The sequence below is a fragment of the Magnolia sinica genome, chromosome 11 (assembly GCF_029962835.1).
Source record: "Magnolia sinica isolate HGM2019 chromosome 11, MsV1, whole genome shotgun sequence".
Taxonomy (NCBI): Eukaryota; Viridiplantae; Streptophyta; class Magnoliopsida; order Magnoliales; family Magnoliaceae; genus Magnolia; species Magnolia sinica.
In genome coordinates this window covers 39602877-39630720 of record NC_080583.1, presented here as the reverse complement: position 1 = coordinate 39630720, position 27844 = coordinate 39602877, and the positions used below count along the sequence as shown (strand labels likewise).

The 27844-nt window shown below is 38.5% G+C and overlaps 2 protein-coding genes across 5 annotated transcripts in view; both read left to right on the top strand.

Moving 5' to 3' along the window:
• Positions 1–27844, top strand: part of LOC131219051 (aspartic proteinase 36-like) — a 53010-nt gene that overhangs the window by 17917 nt on the left and 7249 nt on the right. For all 4 annotated transcript variants that reach the window (XM_058214013.1, XM_058214017.1, XM_058214016.1 and 1 more), the window contains exons 5-8: positions 8831–8913; positions 9019–9115; positions 9269–9341; positions 26429–26635. In XM_058214013.1, the coding sequence (XP_058069996.1) occupies positions 8831–8913; positions 9019–9115; positions 9269–9341; positions 26429–26635 (460 nt within the window). The remainder of the gene's footprint in view (positions 1–8830; positions 8914–9018; positions 9116–9268; positions 9342–26428; positions 26636–27844) is intronic.
• On the top strand, positions 1944–3778 carry LOC131219052 (uncharacterized). Its single transcript, XM_058214018.1, has 2 exons — positions 1944–3272; positions 3379–3778. Exon 1 carries the CDS (start codon positions 1947–1949, stop codon positions 2988–2990), a length of 1044 nt encoding a protein of 347 aa, XP_058070001.1. The 5' UTR covers positions 1944–1946; the 3' UTR covers positions 2991–3272; positions 3379–3778.

The window sequence follows — 27844 nt, the reverse complement described above, 5'->3', positions numbered from 1 at the left end:
TGATTAGCACCTTCTTAGCCCCATTCCCAAATTGGAAGGGGCTTAGAATCTCAAATACTTTTAGGCCCATCAGTCTCCTTGGTTGCTCTTACAAAAATTTGTCTAAAATTCTAACTCAGAGGCTAAGGCTGGTAATTCCTAAGACTATTTCCCCCTTTCAGTTTTCTTTTGTTGAAGGTAGACATATTGTAGACAATGTGCTTATAGCCACCGAGTGTCTGAACTCCTATTCGAGAGCGGAAAGGTCATGAACTTTGTAAACTTAATCTTAAAAAGTCCTATGATCATGTCAACTGGGCTTTCCTAGATTACATGTTGGATAAGAAGGGCTTTGGTGCTAAATGGAGGCATAGATTATAATTTGTATTTCTTCCCCTAGATTTTCAATACTTATCAATGGGTCCCTCTTTGGATTCTTTCGGGCCTCAGGGGGTCCATGGTGAGGTGACCCCTTATCACCTTTTCTCTGACTTAATTACCGAAGCTCTTAGTCGTATGTAGTGTTTTAAGCAGTGTATCAAATAGCGTACGCTACGTAGCGTAGCGTAGCGATTTCGCTACGTAGCGCTGGAAATAGCGTTTTTCCCCTGTAGCGTGCGCTACAGGGCTCGTAGCGTACGCTACCTGTTTAGTTTTTTTTTTTTGCTTTTTCAGTGCAGGAAATAGTGGTGAACTCACACCAGAAGCTAAAGTTAAGTTAAAAAAAAAACAAAAAACCTAATTCTAAAGGGTTTCTGATCCCAAACCGCAGCAGCCGACGCAGCTACTCTCCCTTCCGATCCATTTGGAGACCCAAAATCATCTCAGAGAGGCCATTCGACGCTGCTGCTCTCCCTTCCGATCCATTTGGAGACCCAAAATCGTCTCAGAGAGGCCATTCGACGCTGCTGCTCTCCCTTCCGATCCATTTGAAGACCTAAAATCGTCTCAGAGAGGCCATCCGACGCTGCTGCTCTCCCTTCCGATCCATTTGGAGACCTAAAATCGTCTCAGAGAGGCCATCCGACGCTGCTGCTCTCCTTTCTGATCCATTTGGAGACCCAAAATCGTCTCAGAGAGGCCATCCGACGCTGCCGACGCTGCTTCTCTCCCCACCCTTCAGTGTTTTGGTCAAAAGTTAGCTGCCAGGCGCAAACCGACCTCATCTCGAGACAAAAACAGGTACGCTCCTTCATTTTTTTTGAATTTTTTCGATGTACATTGAAAATAACTTGGTATTTTCAATTTTTTCCCTTTTAAAATACTAGTTACCGTTGGTTTGTTGTTCTTTATACCTTTTTTTTTTCTGTGGTATGGCCCACGTGGGCCCCACTGAGGTGCGTGAAGGGGTGGGATGTGCATTATTTTCTATAGTGTGGCCCACGTGGGGCCCACTGAGGTGCGTGAAGGGGTGGATTTGCATTATTTTCTATGGTGGGCCCACTGGGGTGTCCGTATGAGTGTAAGTGGTGTGTGTATGTTTATTTTTGTGATTCATTGATTTATCTGTGATGTTTTTTTTTTTTTTTTTTGGGTCAAGTAGTGAACTAAAGAGAGAAGAATGTTTGAAGAAAAAGAGAGAGAGAGATTTTGCATGGAAATATGTGGCTGATAATCCACTCGGACAATCTCATAGAAATTATGTGCTATGCAAATTTTGCGGTCAAAGATGTACGGGAGGCGTGACTCGCCTAAAGCATCATTTGGCCGGAACCCACAATGGGATAAAGCCGTGCCCAAAAGTGACGGAAGAAGCCAAGGAGGAGTGTAGAAAGGCTTTAAAGGAATATTATGATGGAAAAAATAAAAGAAATGAGGTGTTTCGAGATATTGGGAGAGGGGGATCGACATATCTTTCTGGTTCTGGCTCTGGAAGTGATAGCGCTAGTGTGAGTAATGATGCTTTTATTGGCAACCAACTTGGTAGTGGATCTTCTGGTAATCAACCAGTGAGAGTAAGGGGTCCTATGGATCAATTTGTTAGTAGTGAGCAACGTCAATCCACATTGAATTCAAGGTGGAAGAAGGAAGAAAGAAAAGAAGTATGTAGGGTGATTGGAAGATTTTTTTTTGGGAATGCTTTGTCATTCAACCTATGTAATAGCCCATACTTTTCAGCAATGTGTGAGGCTATTGGCAAGTTTGGACCGGGATTGAAGCCACCATCCATGCATGAGATGAGAACATGGATACTAAAAGAGGAGGTTGCTAATACTGATAGTTTAATGAAAGCATACAAAGCTTCCTGGAAAACTTATGGATGTTCAATTATGTCTGATGGTTGGACGGATGGAAAGAATAGAAGCATCATTAATTTTTTGATCAATTCTCCGATCGGAACAATGTTTTACAAGTCTATTGATGCTTCAGATTCAATAAAAGATGGGAATTTGTTATTCGAATATCTTGATGAAATTGTGGAAGAAATTGGGGAAGAAAATGTGGTCCAGGTTATCACGGATAACCATTCAAGCTATGTGAGTGCTGGGAAGAAGTTGATGGATAAGAGGAAAAGGATATATTGGACTCCGTGTGCTGCACATTGCATAGATTTGATGTTGGAGGATATTGGAAAAATGAAAATATATTCTGAAACGCTTGAAAAGGCAAGGACAGTGACGAAGTTTATTTATGGACATGGAATTGTATTGAGCATGATGAGAAGCTTCACGAATAACCATGAGCTTCTACGGCCGGCAGTAACACGCTTTGCAACATCATACCTCACCCTTAGAAGTATTTACAAGCAAAAGAATGGTCTTATAGCCATGTTTGCATCGGAACAATGGTGCTCATGTTCATGGGCTAAAAAACCTGAAGGAATAAAGGTACGGGCTATTATAATGTTTGATCCGAAGTTTTGGCCTCATGTTGCCTTATGTGTTAAGAGCACCATGCCATTGGTAAGCGTTTTAAGAGAAGTAGATTCGGAAGAGAGGCCAGCAATGGGGTTCATTTATGAATTGATGGACTCAGCGAAGGAGAAATTGCATTTAATTGCAATGATGTAAAAAAGAGATATGTTCCAATTTGGAACAAAATAGATGATAGATGGACTCCTCAGCTTCATCGTCCTCTACATGCAGCCGGGTACTATCTGAATCCTCAAATACGGTACTCAGATAAGTTCTCTACACACCCTGAGATAAAAAGGGGGTTGTTTGAGTGCATGGATAGGATGATCCCCCGTGAAGAGCATGCTGATGCTGATATTCAGTTGGATGAATATGACAAGAGAAGAGGGGATTTTGGCTCTCGCCTTGCACTCGAAACCATGACAAAGCGTTCCCCAGGTAATTTATAATTTTATATTTTGATATTTTCATTGTTATATAAATTATATTTTTATAATTGGTGAAAGTATTTAATTAATTTATAAATTACAACTAATTTATGTAGCTGATTGGTGGGAACGCTTTGGAGATAGAACTCCACAGCTTACGAAGTTTGCAGTACGAGTTTTAAGCCTCACATGCAGTGCTTCTGGCTGTGAGAGAAATTGGAGTACTTTTGAGCAGGTGACATTTGTACCATTCAATATTCTAAATTGGCTAATTTTTATTTATTAGATTAGCAAGTCTTTGATAATTGACTGACATAGATCATCACATGATCAGATCCACACAAAGTAGAGAAATCGGCTAGAGCAACAAAAACTCAACTCTCTAGTGTATGTGATGTATAATATGAAATTGAGAGAAAGAAGCATGAAGAGAAGGGCGGCAATGGATCCAATATTGGTGGACCACATTGAATCAGATGATGAATGGATTGCTGAGAAAGAAGGCCCTGTTCTCCCAACTGATCCTCGTGGCTCGAAGATCAAAATATGGCCTTTGATAGTAGTGCCATTACAACTATTCTGGAGTCTGATGATCCAGTTGACAGCAATGCACCATCAACATCTAATATTTCTGAAGGAGATTGCCCCCCACCTTCCTCAAGGAAAAGGAAGGCAACTACTTTAAGTAAGTGTTTATAGTTATAGACTAAGTTTCATGAACATTTTTAACAAAGAAAGTAAAAGACCCATGAATCTCTTTTTTTTTTTTTTTTTTTTTTTTTTTTTTTTATAATGTGTAGGTGGTCCCATGGGAAGATTTCTTACTCCTATAAGAGAGGAAGGAGATATAAGAACGAGTGTTCATGGTGTGGATGATGTACATGCAGATGTAGATGCTGATGCTGATGATGAAAGGCCTAGACCTGGTGATGAAGTGAATGAGGATGACGACAACGACGATGACCTATTAGATATAAATGACCTTTAGAGTTTAGACACTAGAGTCTAGAGACTAATTATTGAGAATTTGAGATGTTGATTTTGAGGAATATGACATTTGTACTGTACTTAATGCTCTTAACTTTGGGATTTTTATTTTGAAGAATGTGACATTTATATATTTTGCTTTTTTTTTTTTTAAATACTATTTAATATTTATCATATATATATAATATAATATATATATATATATATTTTAAATTAAAAAATAGAAGTATCGTGTAGCTTACGCTACACGCTACGCTTTTTCGCTACACGCTACGGAGGGTTGAACGCTACGCAACACGCTACCGCTATTTAAAACACTGGTTTAAAGTATCAATGATATCGGCAAATATATCCCACGATATATCTTGTATCCCACCTGTGCGATACGAAATACACAAGTAGTGGGATATATTCTACATGTTTGATCCGGTGAGCATTTTCAATTTTTGATCTTATTTTTTTTTCCCCCTGTAAATCATGTTAAATCAGTGTCAAATTGTTACAAATCCATGATTTTTTATGCTTGCATGAAAAATCATGGATTAGGAGCTTCGATTTTGAGATTTGGAGGAGATGGGTTGAGTTGCTAGAAATTGAAAAGAATATATATATTTTTTTCAATTTCTCGCAAATCGTTTGCAATCTTTGTGTCCAAATATGTATGTAACCTGATCTATTGATTATTCATTTGTCTTTTAATGTATTGCTTATGTTTCCACACGTCTTCTTGCATTTATAAATTATATGATTAGACTTCGAATATACTTGCATCAATTCAGTTAGACAACACATAGATTAAGACCCCATAGAAAGAAAATCTATTGTGCACCTTTTTTTTTTTTTTTTGCAATCTTTTGATCTATAAGTGTATTGATGTCTTTATAAAAAAAAAAAAAAAAAAAAACCAATCACTGAAGGTTCATTGAAAAATTCGACCAATTTCCCAATGTTTCCCATGTTTCCAACAATAGCGATACAACCGATATATTCCATGCGATAATCGATACATATCCATATCTCAAGGGTGCGATATGTAACGTGATACCGATATTTCAAACACTAGTCGTATGTTGTCTAAGGGCCAGGAATCAATGCTTTTTAAGGGATTCTAGGTGGAAAATTTCCCCTAGCAAATTTGTCATCTCCATTTGCTGATGACACTTTGCTGTTTTGTGAAGCTAATGAAAATATGGTGGTTCTTTTGAGTATGACTATCTGTTGGTTCGAGGTGGTCCCAGGTTTGAAAGTAAATCTGTCTAACAGTGAGTGCTTTCAAATCAATTTAGCTTCAGAGGTAATTTCTTCCTTGGCTGAATCCTTTGGTTGTAGGGTTGGCACTTTGCCTACTACCTCCTGGGTCTTCCCTTGTGTATAGGGAAACCCCCATTGTATCTATGGGATGAGATCATTGAAAGATTAGATTGGAAAAATGTCATCCTGGAAATGTAACATGTTATCCCTGGGTGGTAGATTGAATTTGATAAAGGCCTCCCTTTCTAATTTGCCAGTTTATTTCATGTCTCTTTTCGATTTTTCAAAGTTCGTCATCCTTAAGATTGATAAGACCTGAAGAGACTTTTTGTAGCAAAGAGGTTCGACCTTGAGGAAATTCCCACTGCTGAACTGGAGGGAGATTTGTGCTCCCTTTTCAGAAGCAGGATTGGGAATAAAAAAATTGGAGGTGGTTAATGAGGCTTTCTTGGGTAAATGGACTTGGAGATTTGGGCGTGTTGTTGACAGCCTTTGGAAAATGATTATCTCTGCTAAATATGGAGTAACTCCTCAAGGATTGTGGATTAGATCCTCCTCTCTATACCGTACATCCTTTCTCTCGAAAGGGATTGCCAAGGTGCCCCCTAAAGTTTTCGAAAGGTTGTCTTTCTCTTTAGGGATAATTCTCCCCTCGAAGGAATCTTTTTGATTCTGAAATTCCGGACCTCAGGGAGCTCCTTTCTCGTCTGTAGGATTGCTTCCCTGATTCAAGCTCAGAAGATTCCCTATCTTAGTCTATTGCAAGCTGTGGTCTTTTTATTGGTGCAATCATTCTACAACTCTCTAGCAACTCCTCCATCGTCAGCTAGATGCTTCCACACAGACTCGGCTTGATTCTATGGTGTGCCCCCAAAGGTTGTGGCATTTATGTGGCTCGTGGGCAAGAATGAGGTTTTAACAGTTGATAATTTGAGAAAAAAGAGGCACGATTCTTCTAAATGTTTGTTTGCTATGCCTTCAAGCTGAGGAATTATTGGATCATCTCTTTATCCACCGTCCTTTCTCTATGGACGTTTGGTGGAGTGTTCTTCATTTGGTGGTATCGTGGTCTATGCCCAAGTCTATTGACGGCCTCCTTTGCACCTTGCATGCGGACCTAGGAGGGGCTATTGGGAAAAGGAAGTGGAGGGCTATTCTTATGGTAGTTCTGTGGGCAGTGTGGGCTGAGAGGAATAATCGGTGCTTTAGAAATCTTAAGATTTCTTTTGCTAGGGTGTTTTTTAGAGTTCTTGTGTTGTTTAGGGACTGAGCTCTAAAAAACACCCTAGACAGATCCATGGTCCAGATCCAAATTCTAATGATATCTGCTTTTCTGGTGCTGGAAGGTAATGCATGTATTGGAAACAGAAAGTTTAGACCTTCATAGTTTTTCTAGCTGCATCACCACTTATTTGGGCCTCACTTGATAAATCTACTTAACATATGCCTAGTGATGTCTCCCAACTCCCAAAGTTCTTTCCAGAGGTCGAACTGGCTTTTGGCAGTGGACAGAAATTGTCACTAGCTCCTGAAAACTACTTATTCCGGGTAATATACAAGAACTCAAAAAAACAATACAGCACCAGAAAAGCAGATATCATTATAATTTGCTAGTTGTTCTGTTCTTTGGGGTTTCCTTCCAGCTTAGGGGATGGTTGTTGTATTTGTCTGTTATGCTTTTTTCCTTTTCTTTTGCTTTGTTTTCCACTTTTTGGCAAAATAATAATAATAATAATAATAGTAATAATAATAATAATAATAATTAAAAAAAAAGATAATAATAATAATAATAATGATGATGATGATGATGATGATGGTGGTGGGGAAAAAACCCAAAACATGGCGGTGACCAAATGGACCCTAGGGCTTAGTCTGAGCTATTAGGTTTGTAGTTCATTCTGAAGGCCTCAATCTATCCTTGTGGAAGTGTATGCTGGAATATCTTAGTTACAAATAAGATCTTAATATAAGCCTTGGGAAATTCTCTGTAGACAAGACTAATGAATGGAACAATAACTTCTGTCAGTATTAGAGTAACTGATGCATGGAAGCCTCTCTTCTTATAGCTAATATAGGTTTGTATGAGGGCAAAAGGTAGAAAAGATTTTCTCATCTATCACTGTCGGTATAAAGACTGAAACAGACTAGGAAAAGGAAATAATAAGTGACATGAATTATGAATATACAACATATTCTACATACAATAATGGGATTGAAGAAACAGCCTAATTTTTTTCTTTTCATTATTAGAGAAGGTCTTGTCTCTGTATGCTTGCTGTGGAGCTTGTTATGTGACATATCATGTGATTTTAACTGAATAGCTTCCTTTCTTGGTCTGGAAACAAGTTTAGTGCTTCTAACTGACCAATTAAATATACGAGTTGTGTCATAGTTGATAGTTATTAGCATTAGGGTTTTAAGTATCAACGATATTGGCTGATATATCTCACGATATATCTTGTATCTCACCTGTGTGATACGAAGCACACAAGTAGTGGGATATATCCCTCATGTTCGATCTTGTAAGCATTTTCAATTTTTGATCCTTTTTTTTTTCTCTTTCCTATAAATCATGTTGAGTCAGTGTTAAATTATTACAAATCCATGATTTTTCATGTTTCGCAAGAATCAGGGATTGGGAGCTTCGATTTTGAGATTTGGAGGAGATGGGCTGAGTTGCGGTAAATTGAAAAAAATAAAAAAATTCCAATTTCTAGCAAATCGGTTGCAATCTTTGTGTCCAAACATAAAATCAAACATGTATGTAACATATTCTAGTGATTCTTCTTTTACTTTTGAATGTATTGCTTGTGTTTCCACGTCTTCTTACATTTATAAATTACATGAATAGACTTTGAATATACTTGCATCAATTCAATTAGACAACACATAAATTAGGACCCCATACAAAGAAAACCTATTATGTACACTTGTTTTTTGTAATGTTTTGATTTGTGTGCATTGATGTCTTTTTTAACAATCACTGAAGTTTCATTAAAAAAATCGACCAATTTCCCAATGTTTCCCCATGTTTCCAACAACGGCAATACATTATGCGATATAACCTATCTATCCCATGCGATAACAAATATGTATCCGTATCCCAAGGGTGCGATACGAACGCGATATTGATATTTCGAACATTGATTAGCGTAAACAAGGGAAATAAAAGGGTCTAGCCCTTGTTCTTTGATGTTGCAAGCCTGTAAAATTTAATATTTCATCACATAATCTTTTACTAAAATTAGCTTACCTGTCTTTGTTACTATGTGACACCATGAACGATATTTCAGAGTGTTTTTATTTTTAATTTTTGTTTTGCATGCACAGATTGTGGAGAAGCTCCATCCCCTTAGACAGATCCATGGTCCAGATCCAAATTATAATGATATCTGCTTTTCTGGTGCTGGAAGGTAATGCATGTGTTGGAAACAGAAAGTTTATACTTTCATAGTTTTTCTAGCTGCATCACCACTTATTTGGGCCTCACTTGATAAATCTACTTAACATATGCCTAGTGATGTCTCCCAACTCCCAAAGTTCTTTCCAGAGGTCGAACTGGCTTTTGGCAGCGGACAGAAATTGTCACTAGCTCCTGAAAACTACTTATTCCGGGTAATGTGAATAATTATCCTGAACACACTTTTCTTTAAAAGCAAGAGTTATATGGTTGCTGTTGAGATTTTTTCATATTCCAGTGTTCTTGATACTTTTCACTTGGTAAGGCTTGACTGATGTTCCCTCTTTTTGCCGTCAATCATTATAAAGCATTCAAAGGTTCATGGAGGATACTGCCTCGGAATTTTTCAGAATGAAAATGATCAAACGACTCTTTTGGGAGGTAAGGTGAATGCTTAATTCTTGGTAGCATAGACAGGTACATATGTAGATGCAAGTTTCTGACCCAGACATGAGGTCAAGGTTCCGAATATCAGGATCGGAGGGCATACTTAATGTGCTGGCAAATGATATGACATTAGGAATATTAAACCATGTCAGACCAGCATCAGACTCATATTGGCTTCTTTCGACTAGGAAATGTAAAGAAGTATCAGAAGAAAGGAAAAAGTTGGGAACACAAGAATCTGTCATTTATTTGTGTTTTGGACATGTATTCAGTAGTGTATTGGGTCCTTTGATAAAAGTGCTGTTTGTCCGCCTGAACTACCGCAAACTGAGTTTCGTGTCTTTGACCTCTAATTTGGTGTTAAAGCATTTGAGAATAATAACTTGATGCAGGACAATTAACCACTTGCTCTAAAAGCTCGAACTGTTAGAAAATGGCAAATTAATCCCTTTATCTCATAGCCCAAGCCCCACATCGCATGGGTTTGGACCTCGGTCGAGCCCCCCTAGTGGGCCCCAAATCACATGGGTACCGCCTCACATGAGCCACCCGCCTCACACGAGCCACCCGCCTCACACGGGCCGCCCACCTCGAGTGTGTCCCCACATCCTACAGGCAACCCCACGCAAGCCCGGTGTGAAAATGCCTCTGCATTATAACTCTTAGTTTTTATGATTCTTATTGATTGATATTATCTTCCACTGTCATCTTCATGTATAGAGTCGTAGCCTAGCATATATAGTTATTCACTGTATATTTGATGCCTGTTTCATATGATGTTGGTGTATGATCTCCTGTGCATGCCGCTGTTGTTGCATTAAGACAGCTTGCTGATAAGGGGATTCTGCAGCATGTGGGGGGATGTGTTCATAGAACTTCTCTACTACATTTCCTTGCTTATATTGATTAACCCTTTGAAAAGACTATTACAACTTTTTCTTCAAAGATTACTTCATATACAACATTGGATCACTTGTGGCAATCATTGACACGTCAACCTCATTTTGAGATGTTTTTTGAACCCTTGCATTTACTCCTTTGGTTGTTGCATGTCGAAGGCACGAAACAGAGAAGGAAACAATGCTTCTTACCCTTGTTGTCACATGTCAAAGCTCCAATTATTTCTTCCCACATATCAAATTGAATCTCCTCTCTCAGCAGTCATATAAACAAATCATCATCATTTTTTTATCTTGACTAACAGTTCATGGACTTTCCTGTCCGCAGTGTCATCTTTTTGTCAGAGCCATCTCTAGACTTGATGAAATTCTTACTCTACTTCAGGGTATCCAAAAACTAGAGTTGCATTGGCAACAGTCTGCTTCTCTTTCGAAACTTCCTTTTACCTTTGATCTTTTCCATTTTCTTTCTCATTTGTTGCCTTCCTTCTTTAGGGACACTAGAAATCCCTATAATTTGACCATTTCGATGGTCCAGATGTTGTTTCAGACAGATAACACCACCATGCAGGTCTCTACCACAATACTTATGTAGGATGTGTCATCTACTCCCACCAACTCTATTCCCATGGCACCTTATATCCTCAGCTTCCATACTTATCTACTAGTCAATCACTAACAGATAGTTCTAATCTTAAGGACTGGTCACAACAAGTCTAGTCTGCACTCTACAAGATTGCAACTCTCCAAGTTCGTAGAATTGATAAAAATACCAAACATATACATAATACATCAAATTCTTTTCATCCATGTAAGACTATAAACAAACAAAACATCAAAACATCAAAACCAAGCAAAAAAGTAATTAATACGTAAATAGAGGCATATTATATATATATATATATATATATATATATATATATATATATAATTATATAAATTATATAAATCCTATATATGTATGTATGTATTGTGAGATTAGAAGGAGAACAGATTCGAGGAGAAGAGAATGTGAGATGAGGAAGTTATCTTTCCCCTCTTCGTAATATTGAATTTATAGAAAAGATTACAGCAGGTAGAGAATACACACACACAGATATATATATATATATATATATATATATATATATATATATATATATATATATATATATATATATTCAAATTGATGAAATCCAAACTGGTTGGACCTAAGGTATAGTCCAACCGGGTCCAACCAGTTTGGATTTCATCAATTTGAATATATGTTAATAAATACAAGTCAAAAACGAATTATTTCAAAATAAATATCCTGCGTGAATTCATATATTCTGGTTTTGAAATGTCGGGGTGTTGATGTGGCAAGGTTCTATGGGCCCCACTGTGATGTATGTGTTAAATCCACGCCATCCATCCATTTTGCCAGATCTTTCTAAGGCATGAACAAAAAATGATGCAGATCCAAAGATCAAGTGGATCACACCACAAAGTAGTGGGGACAGTGATGCCCAGTTGCCCACTGTTGAAACTTTTATAGGGCCTGCCATGATGTTTAATTGACATCCAACTTGTTCATAAGGTCACACAGGCGTAGATGAAGGGAAACACAAATATCAGATTGATCCAAAACTTTTGTGGCCCCCAATTAGTTTTCAATGATAGGTGTTTAATCCCCACTGTTTTTTGTGGTGTGGTCCACTTGAGCTTTGAGTGTGCCTCATTTTTGGCCTTATGCCTTCCATTTTTGGCCTTATGCCTTACAATGATTTGGAAAAATGGATGGATGGTGTGGATATAACATATACATCATATAAGGGCCCAAAGAATTTTGCCACGTCAAGACACCACCGAGGTGTGTGCTACACTATGCAATTTGAGGGACGTGGATTGCCTGTGGAAGGCCTTTGACATGAACTTCCGGTCACGGGAAGCTAGGTGGGGCCCACTGTGATGTTTGTGAGAAATACTCTCCGTCTATCCACTTTGTCAGATCATGTTAGGACATGGACCAAAAAATTAGGCTGATCCAAAACTCAAGTGGGCCACTCGATATGAATAAGTGGGTAGGGAAATGTCTACTGTTGAAACCTCCTTGGGGTCCACTATGATGTTTATATGCCATTCATACTGTTCACAAGGTCATTCCTACTAGGATGTACAGAAAACACAAAAAACATTAGCCTAATCCAAAACTTCTATGGCCCCACGAATGTTTCAATGTTGGATGTTCAATCCTCACTGTTTCCTATCATGCATCCTACTTGAGTTTTGGATGGGCCTCATTTATGGGCCCGTGTCCTAACTTGATCTTCCAAAACGAATGGACGGGTTGGATTTCTCACAAACATCATGGTGGGCCCCACTTAGCTTTTGGTCAAAGGAAGTTCATGCAAAAGCCTTTTGCAAGCAATCCATGTCCCAATTTGAATCCCGCTTTATCATTAATGACGCACACGGCTTAGGTGGAACTAGGATCCACGGGGTTGGGTGGATTCACTATGGAGGCCACCATTATGTATGTGTCTTATATCCATGTCATCCATCCGTTTTGGCTACCACATTTTATAAAATGAGCCCACAAATGCAATAGATCCAAATTTCATGTGGACCACAACATAGGAAACAATGGTGATTGAATGCCCAACATTAAAAGCGTCTTGGGGCCTCAAAAGTTTTGGATCAAGACGATATTTGTGCGGTCCCTTCATCCAAGTTTGTGTGACCTTTTCAATAGGTTGGATGGCAAATAAACATTCTGGTGGCCACAAATAACTTTTTAATGGTGTGCATTCAATCTTCACCCTTTACTGTAGCCTGGTCCGCATGAGATTTTTTTAGATCATGCCCTAAAACGAGCTGTAAATATGGATGAACAGTGAGGATATAAAGCACATCCATCATAGTGGCCCCACGGCCAGGTATCCACCAAAGCCACGTCATAAATGACAAAGCAAGGCTCTTCGAAGAGATCTTTTGGAATCCTTCCTTTCAAAGCACAAGGGTACTCGAACCTACGACCTAAGTGTTGAAACCCACAAAGTCTGCCACTGAGACAATGGGTAGAGAATATAACTTAAAAGAGGAGACTAAAGAAAGATGAAGATACATGATTAAAGACCTAATCTAATCTTAATCCTAATCATATTTTTATGGTACTCCACGAGTGCACATAAACCCATTTACACCACAGGTGCACACTAAGTTGTTATGTATATCACAAGTGTATGCTAGTTTGTGTACACCAACATTGCGCCTCAATAACACTCCCCCTCAAGATAGTGCATGGATATCATTCATGCTGAGCTTGATACTGATGGTCTTGAGGCGCAGTGTTGATGTGGCTTTGATGAAGATATTTGCTAACCGATCTTCTGAGTGAAAAAAAAGGCATATGTAAAAGCTTGACAACCAATTTTTCCTGAATGGAATGACGGTTGACTTCAATGTGCTTTATCCTTTTGTGGAAGACTGGGTTGGATGCAATATATATAGCTGCTTAATTATTACAAGTTGTTACAATCCCTTATCCCGAAGGATGACTTTCGCCCATAGTAATTCACATGCCGCATGAGCCATTGCTTGATATTCAGCTTTGGCAAAGGAGTGAGCAACAACTGATTGCTTTTTGCTTTTTTAAGAAATTATATTTCCTCCTACAAACTCACAATACCTTGTAGAAGAGCACCGATTAGAGGAAGGGTCGGCCCAATCGGCATTGGGAAACTATTGATATTCAAATGAACATGATTTGAATAAAGAAGACCACGACCGATGCAACTTTCAAATAATGAAGAATCCGATAGACTCGAGGTATTCCGTAATAATAGTACCAGTGGCCATAATGGCCACCACCGTTACCCTTATGACGCGGGCTATAATGGCCATTAATGTCTCTTTTTTATTAAAAAAAACTATATATGTCCCATAACGGACCGTTATGGGGCCATTATGGCCTTTATGGAGGCCTAACGACAGTTGCATGCTATTTTTTCCATAATGACCGTTAGTATTGTTACAACCCCATAACTTGTAATGGTTGCAACCGTTACCTTTATGTAATGGCCTTTACGGCCCCGTGACGGCTGTTATGACACACCATGGATAGATTGCTTCAAGATGATAATGACAAGTCATTGCATGAACTAGCTTATGATTCTAACTGCATAAGAGATGTTTGAGCGAGTATGGCTGAGATAAATTATTCATATATTCCTAGATTATTAATTTCGTCTGATTGTCTCCCATGTAACTTATAATTTACTTCAATAGGTATGTTACAAGGAAGTACTTTAGTGGCTCTAGATCCTTCATTTCGAATGACAATGCCAAGAATTTTTTAACATTGTCTATCTCAGTGATGCTTGTGTCAGTTAGAATGATATCATCAACATTTACAACAAGAATTGTCGTGTTGCCATTCTTATGTTTTATAAATACAGAACAGTCAAATGCACTTTTAAATTCGATGTTGGAAATCGTATTGCCAAGCTTTTCAAATCCGGCCCAAGGCGACTATTTAAAGTTGTACAAAGCTTTCGAAGATGATAGACTTTGCCAGTTTTCCTCTTAGGCCGAAGGCCAATTAGAAGGGCCACACACACACACACACATATGGGAAATGGTACTATGAGGTCGAGATATGTGGACCCCACCATGATTTGTATAAGACATCCACACCATGCATTTGATGGGTCCCCTCTAGGTTATGGGATATTTCAAAAATCAGCCATATCCATAACTCAAGTGGGCCACACCATTTGAAACTGTGTGAAATCATGCCTAAAACATCTAAAAGCACATGTTGGGGCCCACCTGAGTTTTGGATACAACTGAAACTTGGTGCGTCTCCTCATCCAAGTGGGACACACACAATGGATGGGTTGGATTTCTAAACCACATCTCATTGGGCACTATAAACGATCGATTTCAATGGGTGGATATCCACCCTCAACTGTTGTCTATAGTGTGGCCCACCTAAGTCATGGATTGGCCTGATTTTTAGGCCCACGGCCCAATATGGAAGGGTGCATTTGATTGATGGGGCCGATGTCCATCACACATCACATTGGGGCCCACACAACTCGATCTCATGGGAAGCTTCCCATGAGGTTGACCTTGTAGTACCTTTTCCCTATATATATATTTCTTCATGAAAATTGCCATATAGAAATGTGTTTTTGACACCCAATTGATGCAGGGGCCAATGACGATTCTCAACAATGGACAAGGGAATGTAGGCAAAATTCAATTTTGCTACTAGGGCAAATGTTTCATCGTATAATCTTTGTCGTACTTTTGAGTTAAGCCCTTGGCAACTAGTCTTGCCCCACATCTGTCTATTGATCCATGAGACTTTATTTAGTGGTGAACAACCACTTACACCTGGCAATATGTTTGGTTTTTTTTTTTTGTTTTTTTTATTTTTTTTTATTTTTAAAGAGTGACTAATTTCCAAGTATTCTTTTTTTCAAGGGTAGACATCTCTTCTACCATAACTACTTTCCATTTAGGGTCACCTAGGGCATCCGCAATCCTGGTTGGAATAGATACAAATGATATAAATGAAAGGTATGACTGATAAGAAAGAGAGATATTTATATGAAAAAATTATGGATGGGATGATGTGCACAAGACTGAGTTCCTTCGTGAAGGGCAATTGGGAGATCCACTTGTTCTAATTTCAACGTTGAAGAGTGGTGGTGTTCGGGAAGAGTAGGAATTCTCTTCCTCAAAGAGTAGATCATGAGTTCTTTGGTTGGAGTGCGGCTTGGTACGTCGTTAATATGAGACTCGTCCATGATATGAAGTGGAAGAGATACAAGAGTGTGTACTATCACGTGAATTGAAATAAAGTATGTTTTAAAGAATGCGGCATCCTTAGAAATGTATCTTTTTCGACTTATATAGGACAATAACATTTATATTCTTTTTGAGAGTCTGAGTACCCTAAGAACACACATTTTATTGATTGTGGTCCTAGCTTGATGCGAGATGGTCCAAGAATGTTGACAAAGCAAATGTACCCAAACACTTTTGGAGGTAGGATAAATAGGGATGCATGAGGTTACAAGACTTGTAATGGGCAGTTGCCTTAGAGAACATCTGTCAGTGACTCAGTGTCCGATTGATTATATAGGCAAAAGCAGAATGGCTTCATCTCGATGCATTATTGGTACTGGCATGCATATTAGTAAAGACTAGGTGAGCTCTATTAAGTGCCGATTTTTATGTTCAGCCAATTCGTTTTGTTGGAGTATATAAGGGCATGGTATTTGAATTTCGATACCATGATCTACAAAATGTTTTTGTAAGTCATGGTGTCAATATTCTCGGGCATTGTTAGATTGAAATGTTTTAATCTTGGTATTGTATTAGGTAAAAACTATATGATGAAACATTTTTATATTTGATGGGACTTCATCACAACTTTTTGGAAGATAAACCCATGTATATTGTGAGAAACTATCGATAAATGATCGGAAATATTTGAAGCCAAATATAGAAACTAACGGAATAAGTTCCCATACATCTGAGTGTATAGGTCGAAATGGATGTATTTTCTTTGTATTACTCAACATAAAAGTAGTTCGACAAGGTGTGGATAACTGACAAGTTTCATATTGTAAGTTATCACTTTTATTGAACTTTTCAAAAAACAAAGGATATAATGATTGCAAAGATAAATGACTTAGACGGGTATGCTAGAGGGTTGCCTGATTTTAATTCTCTACGTCAGAAGCTGAAACATGAGTAGAACTGAGTCATTCTCGGTTGAGGAGGTAGGGCTTTCTATCTTCACAACCACCACCAATCGTCTTCTTCATTTTTAGGTCTTGAATAACACAATGGGATTGATAAAAAATGACATACCAATTCAGTTGTTTGGTCAAAGGGCTCACAGAAATAAGATTTGATGGAAATAAGGGAACATGGAATACAAAAATGATAGATAGGGAATCGAAAGGATGGAAGTTTTCATTTCCTAGAGCTTTAGAATGCGAACCATCAGTTAATATAATATTATTAGAGATAGGAGAGTAGGAAGTATATCCATTGTTCATATTCCTCATGTGATCAACTGCTCTTGAACCAATGATCCAGAATGTTTGAGTGACGGGATTCTTTTTAGCAGGTGGTTGTAGAAGTACCTGACTGCCTTATTTGGTTAGCAGTGGAAATGGAGGCATGGAGAGCCGCCACCTGTTGTAATTCATTGATGGTTTTTCCTCTTGGGTCTTGGTCACTATTAGTGGAATTATCTTCTGTTGTGCTCATATTAGCAGAAGACTTTGTTTTGACATCCTTTGGCCGAAGATGATGATGAAGGACCCAACAATATTTTTTTAGATGTTGTCTTTTTCCACATTTTTTGCATTTGAGCTCATCTTTGTCCACGTTATTGTCAAGTTCCTTGCCCTTAGTAGTTTTGGAGTCTGTAGTCAAGGCTGACCATTCTGGAAGGATGGTGTGGAAGTTTTATTGTTTAGCCTTTGTACGTTTGTACTTATATACAACTTGCATGGTAGGAAGATAGTCTCTCCCAAGAACTATACACATTGAGGTTGGAAGTCTAACCAAAGATTAGTGAGAAACTTAAAGATTCTAAGTCAACGTATTTGATTTTTCAGATCTTCCAGTTGTAGAATAGCTGCTTTACAGTTATTTAATTCTTCCCATCTTTGGTTCAAGTTAGCAAAGTACTCTTCTAAAGTTCCATCTCTCCATTCGAAAAAGTTTTTTCTATGTTGAGTTGATAAAGATGGGCTAAGTCTTCTTGGTGAGAGTACATCTTAGTAGCTTTATCCCATACATCCTTCACAGTTTTTAAGAAATAAAGCCTATGACTAATGTTTAGTTGCTTAGAATTTAAATCAAGACATTAGAAGCGAGTTTTCACTTTCCCATTCATCATACATGGGATCATTAGGATTAGGTTGTTTCTTGGTTACTATAATGTCTCTTTGTCTCTTCCATGCTCCAATATACATCCTGATTGCTTGGGACCAATGTTCGAGTTATAACAATAATATCGGTGTCGCCAGCACTGCGACATCGAAACCCCCTATCATTGTTTCTTTGCCAGTTGTCGGCGAAAAATTGGTGATTTTTTTGAGATGGGTGATATTATCGGAATATGCCATTTCGTACTCCATTATCGATGAAATATCGGGAGATATTATCAGCGTCCGTCCGATATTTTTGGAATATCGACTGTAGCCACCAACCCCACGAGAAAACTGTAGCTACCTACCCCTCCTTTCTCTGATCAATATCGGGAATATCGGGGAAAACAAATTTCAGAGTGATTTTCGCACCTGGTTAATCGGAAGTCGGAACTGGAGCTGGAAGAGGAGCTTCTCAATCGACAGAGCCGGTATGTGTACGCAAAACCCCTCTTTTCTCGCCATCTCCCCTCTTTAGGGTTTTTTTTTTTTTTTTAATTTCTTCCTTAGAGTGAAAATCCCTCTCGCACTGGGAAATTGGATTTCACACCGAGCGAAAATCGCTCTCGCACCGGGAAATTGATTTCGCCAAGCAAAAATCCCTCTTGCGCAAAAATCCCTCTCGCGGTGAGGAGTTCGCGCCCTGCGAATGCGAAATACTTCTCGCCTTGGGAGGTAAATCCGACGGACGCCTGTGCGGACTGAGGAGTACGCTCCTATCGTACTAACTAAACTCAGTTAGGCCCACTTTGAATGTATGTGTGGTCTATCTAAGCCATCCATCCGTTTTTCCATCTAATTCAAGGCGATAAGCCCAAAATTTAAGCATATCCAAAACTTCTGTGGCCTGCAAGAATTTTTCAACGGTAGACGTGCAATTCAACTATTTCCTGCGGTGTGGTCCAGCCATGATGTATGTGGGCCCCACCATGATGTATGTGTATTATCCACTCCGTTCATCCATTTTTACAGATCATTGTATGGCTTTATCCCAAAAACGAGATGGATAAAAATATTAGGTGGACCACACCACAGGAAAATAATAGTAATTGGATATCCATCATTTAAATCCTCCTAAGGCCCACTGTACTGTTTATTTGACATCCAATCTGTTAATTAGGTCATATAGACCTAGATTAAGGGAAAAAACAAAGATCAGGTTGTTCCAAAACCTTTATGGCCCTCAAAAAGTTTTGAATGGTCAAAGTTCATTCAACATTGTTTCTTGTAATGTAGTCCAATTGAGATTGGGATATACCTGTTTTTTTTTTCCATACCATAAAATTATCTATAAAAATATATGGACAGCATGGATGAAACACATACCTCGTGGTGGGGCCCACAGAGCACAGCAGGGGAGTAGCCAATCCGTTTCCAAAGCTCAAGTGAGCCGTACTATAGGAAAATGCGGTTAGGAAAATTCCTACCGTTGAAACCTTCTTGGGTTTCAACAGTAATTTTTAGATGCCATCCGTACCGTTAATAACGTCATTACTATTGGGATAAACTCAAAACAAAAATATTAGCTGAATTAAAACTTCTGTGGCCCCACGAATATTTCACTGTGGACGTTTAATTATCACGTTTTAGGCTCACTTGAGCTTTAGATACGGTTCGTTTTTTGCATCATGTCCTAAAATGAACTCACAAAACGGATGGACAGGGAGGATTTTTCACAAACATCACAGTGGGCCCCACCTGAGCTTGCAGCGCAGGAAGGAAATTCGAGTCCTGCACTGCTGTTGAAAGGGGTGTGGATGGAAGCGGTTTGTGTACTAAGTACAGGATGCTAAGCGTACTGAGTAAACTCTGTGGGGTCCACTGTGATTTATGTATTTTATCCAGTCTGTCCATCCATTTTACAAGATAATTTTAGGGCCTTATATCAAAACTGAAGGATATACGAGGCTAAAATGGACCACACCACAAGAAACAGTGTGAATTGAAGTTATATCGTTGAAAAATTCTTGGGGGCCACAGAAGTTTTGGATCAAGATTATATTTGTTTTTTCCTTTCATCCATGTTTATTTGATCTTATGAACAGTTTAGATGAAAAATAAACATCACTGTGGGGCATAGAAAGGTTTTAACGGTGGAAATCATTATTTTCACTGTTTCCTATGGTATGGTCCACTTGAGATTTGTATAAGCTTCAATTTTGGGCTCAACGCCTAAAATGAGATTGAAAAACGTATGGAAGGTGTGGATAAACCACATAAATTCACAGTGGGCCCAACTGAGTTTACTCAGTACAATAAGAGCGTACTCAGTAAGCAATCCAATTTCTGGTGCATTGGCTACAGATAAAAGTCGTAGCCAAAGGAAATAGATTGGCTACGCCCCCTGCCACCAGCCGATGGCTGGTGGTCGATGCTCTGTGGGCCCCACCATGATGAATGTGTTTCATCCATGCCGTCCATCTATTTTCCTACATCATTTTATAGAATGAGACCAAAACTTAGGTATATAACGGCCTCAAGTGGACCACATTATTGGAAACCGTGTTGAATAAACTTCAACCATTAAAAACTTTTTGAGGGCCATAAAACTTTTGGATCAAGCTTATCTTTGTTTTTTCCCTTCATCTGGATCTGTATGACCTAATCAATAGATTGGATGTCAAATAAATAGTACAGCCATCCTTAGGAGGATTTTAATGGTCGATATCCAATCACTATTATTTTCCTTTGGTGTGGTCCACCTGAGATTTATATTCCTATCATTTTTGGTATAAAGCTCTAAAATGGTCTGTAAAAATGGATGAATAGAATGGATGAAACATATACATCATTTTGGTTACTATTTGAGTGATTTCTTATGACAACGCATTCTTTTTGGCCCCCATTAAATGGAAACTTCTAATTTAATGCATTCTTTTTGCAAATTTTTCATTCCTGAATATGTAAATATGTGTATTTAGGCATGTCCTGAAGTTTCATTGAAAAATTCCACCATTTTCCCCATGTTTCCCTCTTTTTCCCTGCATTTCCGGTTATCGGCGATATTATCGGCGATAACGATATTATATCTTTATCTCCGGCCAGCGAAACTTGTAGCGATACCGACAACTTGAACACTACCTGGGACCAAACCTAAATGATTCGTGCCATCTAGTTTTACCATAGTAATTGTAAGACTAGGGTATTCATAGGTCTATAAGAGCCTATGATGTGTTTATTATCTCCCATTTAGAGACTAATAGTTAAAAAAAAGTCCTAAAGTTGATAATGTATACAGTTTGAGGGTTCTGAAGTTGGATCACATTTTTGACTGAGGATTGTATGTTAGATCCGCCAATAATAATTGGTCCAGAGAATAGGTCTGACAACAGTTGCTGATCCAGGTGGTCCAAAGCCAGATTCGGTAATGAATGGAGGCACTTAGGACAAAACCGACAGTAACAGGTGATCCTGGAGGTGGAGCGAGTGTCTGTGGGAGGACCACGCGTTAAATCTGGCACCAATAGGTGGTCCTGGAGGCACAAATGTCATATTTGGCAGCAAAGGGTGGCCCAGAAGGCAGTTTTGGTGACAACAGAGGCTGCCGGACTTAATTCCGGCGATGTAGGGAGGTTTTTGGCTTAGATTCGTTGATTCCAACAAACAACAATGGGAGGATCTGGCAACGTACATCGGATCAGCAACAATAAGAGGTCCATAAGGTAGTTCTGCCAATAGTAAAGGCCTTTGGGCCTGATCCAACAATGATGGAGAGGCCTATGACAACAAAGGTCACTTTTCTTGATTCCGACGACGTTAGAGTGGCCTTGACTTAATCCAGTGATGAAATTGGTGCTAGAATAGGAATCTGATGATATTGGAGGGGTTTCGACTTAGATTCATTGCTGGAAGATAGAATCCAGTGACTTTATATGGTTTTCGGCGCAGATTGGATGCTGAAAAAACTTGCCGAAACTAGATTCAAGTATTGTTCGAGATATAAGAAGGCTCTCATGGTGCGATTGCAACTTTGAGTAGTTGTGGATGCTTCTTCCAGAGGAACGGCCGGTGGAGGAATCTCTTCTGGTTGATCCAATGATGCATTACAGTTGCATCCATAGGATGGTGATGGAGAAAACTTCTCTTTTTCACCATCTTATAGGGTAAACATGGATTGACGAAAAAACTCAAAATTTGAAGCTTGGGGAGAAGAAAAGAAATGGGGAAGAAAAGGAAAGTAGAAAAGGATTAAGGGTTTGGATAAGAAAAGCTCTATTACCATGTGATATTATGAGGAGGAAAATTGATGCGGACATTAGTGGTGCAGCCTTTAGAGTGTACCAGAGGAGGCGGCGTCGCCGACAGAGTACTGGAGCGGAGGAGTTGATGTGGATGGACGTTGGATCCATCAGACCCATTTTCTGACGGGCTACGAATGCAGGAGCGGCATGACCGCACCCTGACCATAGATCCATGGGTCGAATTTCACACCCTACCACACGAGTGTTTTAGTTTTAGACATTTTTGTTCGTTTTTTCTTGTTTCAGGGGTTTTATTGCACTTTCTTTATTTTTATTTTTGTCTTTTTGGTTATTTTTCTTGTTTTCAGGGGCTTTAGTGCACTTTTACTTTTTCCGTAGCTTATATATACGTTGTGAGAAACCTATTTTCATTATGATGAAATGAATAGAAATTCGTCTCTTTTCTTCCTCTTTATTCAAGAGATTAGGGTTTCAGGATTGACACTTGGGTGTTGAGGATTCCACCTCGATTTCAAGTTTCCTTCTTTCTAGATCTTCGAGGTGTAGGAAAAGGTAAGAATCATCCTCCTTTTCTTTTGACGACAAAAGGACCCGTACTTTCTTCATCTCGAACCCTTTGTTCTTCACCCCTTTCGTTCTTATCTGGACACCCCCTTTCTAGTTTGAACGGAAAAGAGGGATGATTAGTCAGTAGAGTCAGGTCCAAACTTGACTGTGGACTGACTTATGTTAAATCTGGGATATCCTCATATCCCTAGGTCCTCCCTTTTTTACTGTTTACGCGATTTTATGCTAAGGGGCAGGATCCTGACGGAATGACCTCATCTTTGTGTTGAAATTTACCTAATCCCTTTGATTGGAAACAGTTAGTTGATTCATGTATTTACTTGAACATTCTTTAACCTGATTATATGTGCATCCAGGATTAGGTCATCATATGTCCCTGCATAAAAAATAGATAGGAGGAGAAGAGAACGTAAGATGAGGAAGTTACCTTTCCCCTCCTTAGTATTGATTTATAGAAAAAGATTATAGTAGGTAGAGACTATAACTGAAAAGAGGAGATTAAAGAAAGATAAAGATACAGGTTTAGAGACCTAGTCCTAATCATATTATATGTTACTCCACAGGTGCACATAAATTTGTGTACACCGCAGGTGTACACTAAGTCGTTGTGTATACTGCATGTGTACACTAGTCTGTGTACACCAACATATGTTACACACACACATATGGGAAAAAAGGTTCTATGTGGTCGACCTCATGGGAACTTCCCATGAGGTCAAGCTCTACGAGCCCCATTGTAATGTGTGTTGGACATCCGCACCATCCATTAGATGCACCTTCCATGGTGGGCCATTGAGCCTAAAAATCAGCCCAATTCATGACTTAGGTGGGCTGCACCATAGACACTAGTTGAGAGTGGATGCCCACCCACTGAAACCTTCTTGATTGTTTATAGGGCCCACTGAAGTGTGGTGCAAACATCCAACCCATCCATTGTGTGTGTCCCACTTGGATGAGGGATCACACAAAATTTCAGGCCATTCCAAAACTCATGTGGGCCCTAACGAGTGATTTTAGATGTTTTAGGCATGATTTTACATGGTTTCAGATTATGTGACCTTCTTGAGTTTCGGATATGGCTGATTTTTGGGACATCTCATAACTTAGGGGACCCACAAAATGTAGTGTGGATGTCAAACACATCACATTGGGGCCACCAGAGCTCGACCTCATGGGAAGTCATGCAATAATTTTATAATAAAAAAACAAAAAACATGTAAAATAAGAAAAAGAAGTAAAATATTATCAACAAATGCATGCTTTTATATGTGTAATCATAAAAGAACCATACATATAATATAATGAAAAAGAAAAAGAAAACCACCAATAAAAAGTAGGAAAAAAATAATTAATAAATACATGCTTCAATACATAATAGATGACACACACATGCACGCGCATGAGAGATGCTCACACACTAGTTGTACGTCCAACTAGTTGGCATGTGGGGCCCATTATGGTGTTTGTATGACATCTCTCCCGTTCAGCAAGGTTGTACCACCATGAAAATGGGATGCCCCAAAAATCAGGTCAATCCAACTATTAGATGGGGCAGACCATAGAAAACCACGAACCACCACCAAATAAACTCCATAGTCAAGCGGTAAGATGTCATACAAACACCATGTTGGGCCTCACATGCCAACTAGTTGTGTATGAGCATCTCTCTCTCTCTCTCTCTCTCTCTCTCTCTCTCTTTCGATATATATATATATATATATATATATATATATATATAGAAAAAGATGTTTACATTTAATTACAAATAAAGTAAAACTAAATAAATAAAGACCTACCTTGAAACTTTTGGATGAATGGTAAACCACAACCCAAAGTGGGACAAAAATACCCCGAGATGCCCAAAGGAACTTCTTTTAATCCATATATGTAGAGTAAAAACAATTCAATAAAGGATCATTTGCAAGAAAATTTGAAAAAAAAAGAGGGCAAAATATGTTTGAAAATTATCAAAAATAGGTTAAAACCATGAAAACTTGAGCAAATCAACTAAATAGGACATAATTGAAACATATCAAGCATGAATTTGGGGTTAGGGACCCTTTTAGAAAAAAAGAGGTTAAAAAATGTGATGGTTTATTCGTTTTGCAAATACTACCTAAAATGGTCAACTCAACTTTGATTCATCAAATATAGGCCCCTTCCATTGAAAAACTAAATGAAAAAAAGAAGAAGAAGAGAAGATTGTTTATTCAGCTTCAATTCGTTGAATGACCCTTGAATCTTGTGTTTTGGTTATCAAAATAAGCGTGGATCTGGTTGAAAACCCCAAGTCATTTGTCATCTAAGCTCAAGATCTAGATAGCACTGATGAAAAGGTAAAATGTAAAAAAGCCTTATCTTGGCCCTAGTCATGCGCGTCACATGTGTTTCGAAGATGACACAACCTGATTTGATTTTGGGCGGATATGCTTATTTGCGCACCTGAGGCAACAGCACATCACCCCTGTATTTTGTCTTAGGACGTGTGGATACAGCTGGTACATGTGTGGTTTTCAGACCTTGTATGAAGTGGAGTTGGACACAACAACTTTAGAAAAGCCTCCTGTGACACATCGATGCAGTTGTGTGATAATTTCAAAAAGATATTGCTAAATATTGCTTCATAGAAACGCAAGGTATGTAAAATTATCTTGATGAATAGAGAACTATTAAAACTGCATGGCAAGTATTAGAGTAATACCAAACAATAAGAAAGAGGAAAATAATTTAGTTTTTTTTTTTTTCTTAGGAGCTGTTTGGCTTCCCTTAAGGGTAAAATGAGGAAAAACCATTTTCCGATGGTTTTTTTCTCTATAAAATTCCTGGAAATGATGTTTACATTTCCTCTTAATTGTCTCCTGCTTGTTAGATGACCTGGTAGAGACAATGTAGTGCGTGTGTGAGTGATCCAGGGTTCAATCCCTAGTAGTGTTATCTTTCCAATAACAAAAAAAAAAAAAAAAAAAAAAAACTTCCTAATTACCTGGAAAAAGCACCTTTTTATTTCTTTGCCCATACTTACGAAATGTCATTTCCCAGAATTTGAGGAATAGAGTCAGATCCCTATGGTTTCTCCCTACTTCTAGTGTACCACAAGTGCCACCATCCATCTTCATGTACCCAACATGTGCCAATGTCCCACGTCCACCACTGTGCCATTGTCCATCTTAAAGAGAAACACATCCTTAAAAGAATTGTTGAGATTTACTAACATGTTTGCGAGGGAAAATTTTAAAATATGGAATCTCCTTGTTAAATATCTTATTAGCATATTTAGTAATATCTCTAGGCCTAGCATGAGAATGCTCTAATTTTCTTTGTGCTGTCCTTGTTGCAAGCTTTCGATTCATGAGAAGTAAATTATATCTTTTCCTTAGTTGTTGAAGCATGCCCTTCATCCCAACTTATTGTGTGATAATGTAATAGTTTTTTTATTATTGTTTTTTGAGAGCTGATATAGTTTTTTAACCACTTTGAGTTCTCCTCAACAGGAATTATTGTTCGCAATACACTTGTAACTTATGATCGTGAGAATCAAAGGATTGGATTCTGGAAAACTAACTGTTCAGAACTATGGGATAGATTGCATTCCCCTGGAACTCCTTCACCAGCACCTTCAGCTTCCTACAGTGGCAACAAAACGATAGGAATGTCACCTACCTGGTCCCCGAGTGGACTACCAAACAAAATAATTCCAGGTCTAGTCAAGCTGCAAACCTTCTAATGTCTTTTACAATGCCCTACTAAGTCACAGCATATAGCATGGCTATGTCATTGTTGAGCACCCTGTATTGCTAGATACTTTACCTGGTATGCAAATTTGTTAGTTGGTTGCAAAATGGCTGCATCACTTATTATATGCATTATTCGTAAGTGCGGGGTCACATTATTGTCTCAATTTTTTATGAGTTCGGATTCAATTCTTGGTTTTTTATGTCCTGACTGAAACATGTAATTGGAAGATGTCCTGTGCATGTATGTAGAGATATTCTGATTTTCATGATGTGACTGACCCTTAGCTTGTCAATTTGGTTACATGGGTTCTCTTTCCGGTCAGAGTTGTTTAGGTAGGTAAACTTCAGCTTTCAACTATATTAGTTTGATGCGAGTGATTTATGTAGAATGAATCTTCTCTTGTAAAGTTCTTCTTGTTGCTTGTCTTAATTGTGCATTTAATGGGGGTTTTGAAGTGGAGATTCAACATAATTTATTTCTGCAAAAAACAGTGTAAATCTGTGAGCTTTTTTTTCGGGGGGTCATAAATCGTACTTGAAATCAGGCCAATAGTGTTTTTAACCTGTTTGATGGAAAAGAAAGGGCCTGCTTACTCAAGAATAGACTTTTCTTGCATTAACTAAACACAACACCTTTTTGAATGTGGGTGGCCACAAAAGGTTTCCTAAAAGTGGTTTTTTAGGAAAAACAGTGTAAATCTGTGGGCTTTTTTTTTTTTTTTTGGGGGGGGTGGGTGGGTCATAAATCGTACTTGAAATCAGGCCAATAGTGTTTTTAACCTGTTTGATGGAAAAGAAAGGGCCTGCTCACTCAAGAATAGACTTTTCTTGCATTAACTAAACACAACACCTTTTTGAATGTGGGTGGCCACAAAAGGTTTCCTAAAAGTGGTTTTTTAGGAAAAACAGTGTAAATCTGTGGGCTTTTTTTTTGGGGTCATAAATCATACTTGAAATCAGGCCAATAGTGTTTTTAACCTGTTTGATGGAAAAGAAAGGGCCTGCTCACTCAAGAATAGACTTTTCTTGCATTAACTAAACACAACACCTTTTTGAATGTGGGTGGCCACAAAAGGTTTCCTAAAAGTGGTTTCGGTGCACTCTGCAATGCAGCCTTAGTTGTGCATTTGATGATTCTAGGGAGCTGACAATGAAGATAAGTATGCACATGAA